Source organism: Pipistrellus kuhlii, unplaced genomic scaffold (genome assembly GCF_014108245.1).
Source record: "Pipistrellus kuhlii isolate mPipKuh1 unplaced genomic scaffold, mPipKuh1.p scaffold_m20_p_4, whole genome shotgun sequence".
Taxonomy (NCBI): domain Eukaryota; kingdom Metazoa; phylum Chordata; class Mammalia; order Chiroptera; family Vespertilionidae; genus Pipistrellus; species Pipistrellus kuhlii.
Window position 1 is genome coordinate 64611804 of NW_023425540.1, and position 9307 is coordinate 64621110.

The following is a 9307-nucleotide window of genomic DNA, read 5'->3' on the forward strand; positions in this document are numbered from 1 at the left end:
GCTGTAAACACTGACATTTAGCATAATTATGATTTATTTGTTATTAAAATTTTGTGTAACACAAAAGCAGAGATCTCTGGAGAAGAAAGAGATTGATTCAGAGTGGTTACCATTATTATTTTTTGCCCTCAAGTGTGTTTCTGTATAATAGGATAGCTATTGAAGTGTTGCAGTCAACTTTAAAAATAAACTAACCTCCAAGCTGCAGTCACAGGATAGTAACAAATATTCTTAGACAAGGAAACAGAAATTTCCCACTGGTTGTCAGCCAAAACCCCTGCACTAAATCAGAACATAGATCAAACTGCATTACATCATCAAGTGCTCAGCACTGCTTGCTGCCAAGTGCTGCCTTTTAAGGTCTTGCTTCTGACAGGTAACAGTTCCTACCAAGGCTGTCAAAATCTGAAGGACAGTACAAGTTGAACATTCCAAGGTTCTCAGGTGTTTCCATACTTTTGATGTCCTCTGCATGGAACCCTTTGCCTCTCCACTCTTCCCTCTCCTAACTCTTCTAACATTCCTCCTTTGTCACCCACACCTACCTTTAATCATTGCTCATTCATTCAAGTTCCTATTTAGCTGCTCATTCATTCATTCAAGTTCCTATTTAGTTTTGTGGGTTTTGCCATTTTCTATGATATTACCTTGTTAGCTTGCAAGTAGAGCAAAATCTCAGGCCCTCCACAGATTTTGACAGAAGGAAGAACCAGTAAGTTGGAGTTCCCTCACAAAATTTCTTGTTTCTTGATACCTGATAGTTCACTCCATTCCTGAGATTAATGGTATGCCTTTCTAAATAAACTCCAATTATTTTGTAGAACAAGTCACAAAAACAATTATCACATGGAAAAATAGAAGACTATAGAATAATAATCATAGAAGATATTATAGAAAGATTACCACTGAGCCACAAGTGGGAGAAATTTCCACACAAAGGCTCTCGAATGAATTACCCAAGGACAACGTGCCTCCATCAAATTATTTGAACATCGATGTTTCTGTTTGGCTTATCTGTTGTTATATTTTCACAATTGATCCTGAGGTTTTTTTTTCTAAATTCACCAGCCTTACCATTGCAGAAAAGTATCTATAAACCACTTTTTTTTAACTCTTAATAAAATAACCTGTTTGGCAGTTTCAAGAATGTTTTGATTTCTAACACTTCTAGAGCATTTTAATCTTGAAATAATTTAAGAGGTGAATTATTAAATCAATAAGTCGAGTTAATCAGCAAAGTAACTCTTTACAAGAATAGTTTTAATCTTTTTTTCTGTCTATGCTTCTGTATTTTTTTGGGTGTATTTTATTTTATTAATCCTGCCCAGAGCATATTTTTCCATTGATTTTTAAGGAAAGTAGAAGGGAGAGGTAAAGACAGAAACATCAATGTTAGAGAAACATCCTGCACAAGCCCCAACCATGGTCCGGGCCTACAACTGATGTACGTGCCCTGGACTGGAATCCAACCCCAGACCTTGGGTCCGCAGGCTGACGCTCTCTCCACTGAGCCAAACCAGCTAGAGAAGAGAAAGTTGAGGACCAGGCCCAAGGCTTCATAGTTGGAATAGCCTAATTCCAAAGGAAGTTAAACCCTTAACCAAAGCAGACCTGCTCTTCCAAGATCAGAGTTCTGTGTGTAAAAGAATGAGACCCAAGAAGGTCTCCATGGGACCCAGAGCAGGAAAGGCCCTGAAATCTTTAATATATAATAAAGCGCTGGGCACCCAACCTACCAAGCTATCTGTAGCTGAAATTATGTGCCCACTGAAAAACAACTGCTAAGATCAAGAGCTTGCCCATAAGGCCCTAAGTGGTCTTGCTGCCATACCTGCCCATTATGAGTTTGATATTTTCAGACCCACCAAATCATGAAAAAGTGGGCCAATAACAATCTGTTTTAAAATAGAACCAGCACAAGCAGAACCAGAGGTCACAAGCAAATTGTATGGGTAGGTCGCCCAAACCTTCATGCCATCGCTCTTGACTAGTAGCTCTCGCTCAGCTCACAGCCATGACCACATGAAGGATCTCCTACAACCAGCTAACCAAGGAAGAAAAACCTGACTTGATTCTAGATGGGTCAGCTTGGCATATGGTTACAAGTCAAAAATGGGCAGCAGGTGTAGTATTCTCAATGAAGGGATATCATACAAGACGTGGTGAGGGAAAAACCTCCCAATGTGCAACCTTTGGGGCAGTGCACTTGGTCATCCACTTTCTATGAAAAGACAAGAGGACTGAGAACAAAGTTCAATGGGCTTCCCCTCCCATTACTATGAAATATTTCACTGTTCAGTTGAAGCACATGCTTTAATTCCAATCAAATGAGCATACTTCCTTTTTGTTTATGATCAGAAATCCTACCTAATAAAAGAGTAATATGCAAATTAACCATCACTCTACTACACCCACCAACCATGCCCACCAGCCACACCCACTAGCCAATCAGAGCTAGTATGCAAATAAACCCAACCAAGATGGTTATAGCCACAGAGAGCAGGAGGGAGGCATGGATTTCCCAAGCAATGGAGGAAGCCAAGCTTTCAGCCTGCCCTTGCTGGCCTAAGCCTCAACTCAAGGCTACAAATTTTCAAGTATAGAAGGCAAACAAATTCAAACAGAAATGGTGCAGCCACAAAACTGGAAAGAGTGAGAGACTAGGGTTGTCCCTGGCAATGGAGGAAGCCAAGCTTTCTGCACACTCTGGCTGACCCAGGCCTCTGCTCCAGGCTACGAAGTTTCAATTATTAAAGATACATAAATTCCAACAAAAATGGCTGCTGGCCACAGAGCAAGCAGAAGGCTTGGCTCCGCTCCAGGCTGCAAAGTTTCAATTGTAGAAGGTAAATAAATTCCAGATACCAGGGCCTCTGCTTGGGTTGCCGGGGGGCATGACTGGCCTGCAAACCACCAAAGGTCCCTAGCCTAGGCTGCCCCACGCCCCAAGGGAACCCCACCCTGATTCGGGACATCTTTCAGGGCACACTGGCCAGCCCCCACCAGTGCACCAGGCCTCTATCCTAGCTAATAAAAGAGCAATATGCAGATTGACTATCACTCCAACGTATAATATGGCTGCCCCCATGTGGTCAAAGATCCTGCCCCCATGTGGACACAAGATGGCCAGCAGGAGAGGGCAGTTGGAGAGACCAAACCTGCAAGGGAGGGCAGTTGTGGGCGATCAGGCAAGCAGAGGAGGGCAGTTGGGAGGCACCAGGCCTGCAAGGGAGGGCAGGTGAGAGGGACCAGGCCTGCAGGGGACGGCAGTTAGGGGTGACCAGGCCAGCAGAGGAAGGAAGTTGGGGGCAAACAGGCTGGCAAAGGAGCAGTTAGACATCAATCAGGATGGCATGGGAGTGGTTAGGGGGTGATCAAGCTGGCAGGCAGAAGTGGTTAGGGGCAATCAGGAAGCTAGGCAGGTGAGCAGTTGGGAGCCAACAGTCCTGGATTGTGAGAGGGATGTCTGACTGCTGGGTTAGGCTTGATACCACTGGGAACAGGACTAAACAAGCAGTCAAACATCCCTAGAGGGGTCCCAAGATTGGAGAGGGTGCAGGCTGGGCCGAGGGACCACCCCCTCATGCATGAAATTCTAGTATATAATAACTGCATCTTCATTTATTTGAGAGCTTCCTGAAAAAGAGCCAAATTTAAGACTCAACAGTGACATCTTTGTGGATCCACATGTTTAACATAATTGTATTTTATAAGTAGGATTTTGATTTTTCACCAATGGATATTTTTCCTGCTTCAAATTACAATGTAGGCTTTTTTTTTTTTTTTTTTTTTTTTTTTTTTTAATATAAGGCCTTGCTGTACCTGCCAGAGATGCTTTGCTGAAAATAGAGTAAATAATTGATATATAATCGATTGATAGATAGTTACAGATATATGTTTTAAAAAGCAAACACAAATATGAGACTCCTCCTAAGGCAAGCTGTTCATTGGGGCAGCCTCCCTTAGGCATTATCCTAGACACAGCACAGCCCCTCCTCTCTGCTCTCCCCTTCTTGCTCTTCTCTTCATTTCTGCCCTAGAGTCTCTCATATGTTTTGTCACAGAATTATGTGTTCAACCAACTGAATTCAGCAAATATGCTAGTTAATAATGCCTTAAGGAGTTATCCTTCCTAGGACTATTTTTATTTCAATAGAAACCTATTAAAGACAAATAGATGCAAGGCCTAAAGGAATGATTTTTAGATGATTGAATCTGACACATGCAGAGAGAGATTTGGTCACCTAATCTCACTTTGTATCATCTTTTGTATTTGGAGCATGAGACTTATGTTATCCAGGAACATCTAAAAATTGCTATTTCTAGCTCAGAGATCGTGATGTTTTATTTTATTAAGTCTCAGAAAACAAGGCAGAAGGGCAGAATTTTTATAGCTTTACTGCCATTTTCCCCCTCTCAATTATATTAATATAAAAAAATCTTTTGACAAGAAAATAATTTTATGAATCACTAATGAACACAACTATTTTCACTTCTGCAAATTTAACTTATGCTTTTTCATAATACAAAATATTATGCATAACCATAATCCTAATTCTATACAAATTTAAAATCTGCTGCTTTAACTTACTTTTAGACTAGTTTCTTTCCCATGCTTCAATAGAGTTTTCATAGCTATTCACTTTAATAGCTACATAATTTTCCATTAAATTGAATGTAACAGGATTTACTTTTATGTTATTAAAATTAAGCCTATGTTTTTGCTATTATGTATACTACTTCAACATACATTTAGCATACATAGCTTTATATTATTTTTTAATTATAGCTGTGGAATTAAATACCAATAGTAGAGTGTGTAAGTCAAACATATGAACATTTTTATTTCTCTTAATTAGTATCATTATCTCTTATACTGTATCTGCTTTCCAAAGTTCTTGTAGCAATTATAGTTTAAACTATTTTAATAGGCATCAGATCTTCAAAAAATGAAGTAGTTTACCCCAAATAAAGAGCTTCATCAGCAACAGAGCAGGCATTAGAATTTCATTTGACTCCCCGACACTAATTTATTAATTACAGTTGTACATACAAGAAAAAAAAGAAATCATGAGCTTAATTTTGCCAAAAAGAATATAAAAAATCACTGAATTGCAAGGATAATTAGGACTTCAGTTGATGCTGTTTCCTCAGCATAAAATATTTTCTCCTGAGCTTCTCATTTCTTAGAAATTTCTACATATTCTTTTTTAGAGCAGAATTCATTTTATTTTATGGAAGAAACCTTTTCTCGCTTCCAATCAGGTTAGGTTTCCTATCAAATACTGTCATTCTAAACCAACTTCTTGTAGAATCTATTAAAATTATAATTAAGTCATTAGTAATTTATTAATCTCCTAATAGAACATAAGTGAACTGTCTTGTTCTCCACAGTATCTAAAACAGTGCCTAATATACAAAAAGCCTTTAGTATTAATTGAATGAGTAACCACTAAACAGGTAGCAGAGTGGTTGATCAAATAAATATATTATTTAGGTAGGACTAAACTACACTCATCAAAAATAGTTATCTCTTAACACAGTGAATTAACAGTAAAAAATAATAATAATAATAATAATAATAATAATAATTAAAAAATACTACAAATAGCCCTGGCTGGTGTTTCCTCGTGGTTAGAGCATTGGCCCTCACAACAAAGGTTCTTGGGTTTGATTGCCAATCAAGGATAATAGGTTTGTTCCCTGTCCTGGTTGGGGCAGTGCAGGAGGCAACAGTTCTTTATCATCCTACAGAGGAACTATTAAGCTGGTCAGGTTGTACTCCTGCCAAAAGAATGGCTGAGTATACAGAATAATGAGACATTTTTAATATTCTTTAACTCCACAAAAATTCCTTATTTTTGTTAAGTTTATGCCACTTTAAAGTACCTTTTAATTATATGAGAAAAACATAGGCTTATAAATATTATTTTGTGTAGAATTTTTAAAGGACATAAAAAATAAATATCTGAGATGTTTTATTTAATCCTAGGATTAAACTGGGAGCCAAATTTGACCTCAGATCAGTTCTGAATATTGATTTCCCAGTTGAGTAGGAAAACCTATTTAATTCCTATCAGATCTATGCAAAACAAATAACTTAGAAAAGGATTTAGTCTGAAACATTAGAATTTACCAGACTATGTGATTTTCCTACATCTGTATGCAAGTCAGGATGCAGACTGAAACTTTGTCAATATCACTGTACCACACTCATTAGTAATAGTATGCCTGTATCTTTTATCCAAATAGCTATCATCTTCAATCAATAGAATGTCTGCTGTTAAGATTCTGGCACTCTTGAACAACAAATGACACAAGGTAAATGCTATCAGAGGATAGGAATAAAAATATGTTGCAATGGTTACTTACTGATTTTTATTATAAAGTACAATTGTGGTTCTGAAAAAAAAAAAATACCTAGAAGATTCTGGTTGCTCTAAATAAGAAAAAAAGTTTAGAAATAAAATCATACCATACAGCCGGGACCAGTTTGGCTCAGTGGATAGAGCGTCGGCCTGGGGACTGAAAGGTCCCGGGTTCGATTCCGGTCAAGGGCATGTACCTTGGTTGCGGGCGCATCCCCAGTAGGGGGTGTGCAAGAGGCAGCTGATCGATGATTCTCTCATGGATGTTTCTAACTCTCTATCCTTCTCTCTTCCTCTCTGTGAAAAATCAATAAAATATATTTTAAAAAATCATACCATACATACATATTCACTTCTGTATTCTGTCTTTCTCTATTCAAATATAAAGCTGCACAGATGGGGAAAAGGTCCTTCTTAAATTTTAAGGCAAAGTAATTAATGTAAGGTTTCCCATGAAATATCATATAACACAAACCTAATGTTATTCTTCTTTATCATCAAATTATAGTGGATTAAAATAAGCCAGATGTAGAGCTATAAAGGGAAAGTCCATGAGGTGGGGGTGATGAAGTTTTTCAGGAACTAGGGCAGTAAAAATATTACTCTAAATTTCCCAATTCTGTTTCATTTCAATAAGTGTCTGGCACGAGGAGCAGTGTCTTACAAACAGTCCTATATTTGAATCTTAGCTATGTAGCTATGGGAAAGTCAATTAAATTGTTTGGGCTTCATGTATAAAATGGAGAAAGTAAAATATAATTGAAAATATTTGTAAGAATTTGAGAGAATGTATATACAAAAGTCCTGCATAGTTATTAGCACATGTGTGGCATTCAAATTTTGCAATTTTTATTGTCATGGTTGTTTTAATGTTAGTTACTATGAAAAAGTAATAAAACTTCAATAAGCTAATGTGGTGCTTATTTTAAACAAACTCCACTCAAAATCTTTAGGGGCTATGCTCTATGCAAGGCAATGTGTTAAGAGCTATGACAGGAACAAAGGGGTGAGGGGAATGGACTCATTTTCACCCTGTAGTAAATGTAAAACTGAAAAGAGATGAGAAGACCTAGCTAGAACAAGGACTATAGTTATTTGGCCACTTTTGTGGCCAATTGACTAAAAAAGGCGGGTCTGTGCACATGTATTTCAGCATGCATGGGACAAGCAGTAACCCTTATCTACACTTTTTATTATTATTATTATTGTGAAAGGTGTGGTACAATGGGAAATAATTAATTGGCCTTTGCCCCTAGTTCCTAACACAGAGCTCCTAAATCTCTTCCAATTTTTTGAGCAGTTGGACCATCTTCTGTTCTCCAAACACAGTCTGTTTCCAGGTGGCTATGGTTCAGTCAAAGTGTGCTCCTACAAAATCACTGTAAGCTGCAAACCTGCCATTCTTCGGAGCATTTTCTCAATCCATTGAGATTTGGCTTCCCAGTAATTATCAGCTTGGCTCAGATAAACTCTATTCTGTTTGTTTGTCTGTTTGTTTGTTTTTTGAAACATCATGAGCCTTTATTGGGGCTGCAGGGTGAGGGCCAGGCCCAGCCTCGATCCAGACCCTCTCCGGTGTCTAGTGGAGACCCAGGCCAGGGTCCACGTTCTGGAAGAACCAGGAGATACCAAAGATGACGCTGAGGGTCTTGGGGATGTTCGGGTTGTAGGAGAAGACCTGGGCCTCCCCTAGGGGCAGGTGCACAACCTCAATGAGCTCGCCCTCCTCAGCCTGGCCTCCGCCCGGGCCACCCTTCTGGGCATCTGTTACCTCCGCGTAGAACAAGGTCTGGCTGGAGCCGGTGAGCCCCACGCCGCCCTTGTAGGTGGCGACAAGGAGCAGCTCTGCGGGGGACAGGAGGTAGCCACACTCCTCCCAGGCCTCTTTGCAGGCCACCTCCGCCAGCGACAGCCCGGGATGGTCCACGATGCCTCCGCACAGCTCATGGATCACCCCCGCCGAGCCGGGCAGCACCCCCGGCGGCGCCCGCGGCCTGGTGTCCAAGGAGGCCAGGAAGCCGGGGAAGAGGCGATCCAGCTCACTCATGTACACCGCCGGCCGGAACTGCTTCACCAGCACCAGGCTCCTCCGGGTCGTGTTGAACAGGAGGAGGGCCACACTGTCCTGAGTCTTCATGACGTTCCAGGACCTCTGGGTGCCGTTCTGGCGGTAGTTCATCGTGAGCGGCTGCATGTTGGGCGAGGATGCGCAACGGCCCACGGCCACCCCCTCGATGCGCTCCATGGCTGCGCGGGGAGCCGGGTTGGGGGGTGGGGCGAGGGGTGGGGGGGATGCAGCAGGTGCTCGCGGGGCAGGAGCGGGCGGACTGGCGGGCGCGTGCCGCCCCAGATAAACTCTTACAAGATTTTTTTTTTCTTAGCCTGGACATTTTTTCACAGGCAAAGAAATTCAGTTTTTCTAGTCTTAAGTACTTCAAGGAAAAAAATTCAACAAATCTTCTGAGTAAAAGATACTGCTTTTTTTTTTTGATATATCTAAACACATCTAATAACCTCTAAAAAATGATAATAATTCTATATAATAAAAGGCTAGCCACCGTAAGTGTAACAACCAGAACGACCAGAATCACCATAGCCCCTAGCCGGGCTGGCCCTGCCCCTAAGCAAGCGGTTAAGAGCAATCAGGCAGGCAGGCAGAGTGGTTAGGGATGATCAGACAGGCAGACCATGGATTATGGGTGATAAGGTAGGCAAACAGCCTCTCGCAGGGCTGGCTCTGCCCCCAAATTAGGGGCGATCAGGCAGGCAAGCAGGCAGAGTGGTTAGAGGCCATGAAGTAGGCAGGCGGCCTCTCAGAGGGCTGGCCCTCAACCCAGCAAAGAAAGAGGGAGACCACAGGCGGCAACTCTGTAGCCGGTATGCGGACAGCCAGCCATCACCGCACAGAGGGAGGCCCAGGCCAGCCAAGCCATCGCACC

The 9307-nt window shown here is 41.2% G+C and overlaps 1 protein-coding gene across 1 annotated transcript; it reads right to left on the reverse strand.

The window, feature by feature from the left end:
- Window positions 1–7869: 7869 nt before the first annotated feature.
- On the reverse strand, window positions 7870–8654 carry NUDT14 (nudix hydrolase 14). The gene has a single exon (XM_036410821.2). It carries the CDS (start codon window positions 8611–8613, stop codon window positions 7948–7950), a length of 666 nt encoding a protein of 221 aa, XP_036266714.1. The 5' UTR covers window positions 8614–8654; the 3' UTR covers window positions 7870–7947.
- Between the last annotated feature and the right edge of the window lie 653 nt (window positions 8655–9307).

Excerpts from the sequence above, each read along its gene's own strand:
- NUDT14 (XM_036410821.2), bottom strand. The coding sequence starts at position 8,613 with ATGGAGCGCATCGAGGGGGTGGCCGTGGGCCGTTGCGCATCCTCGCCC.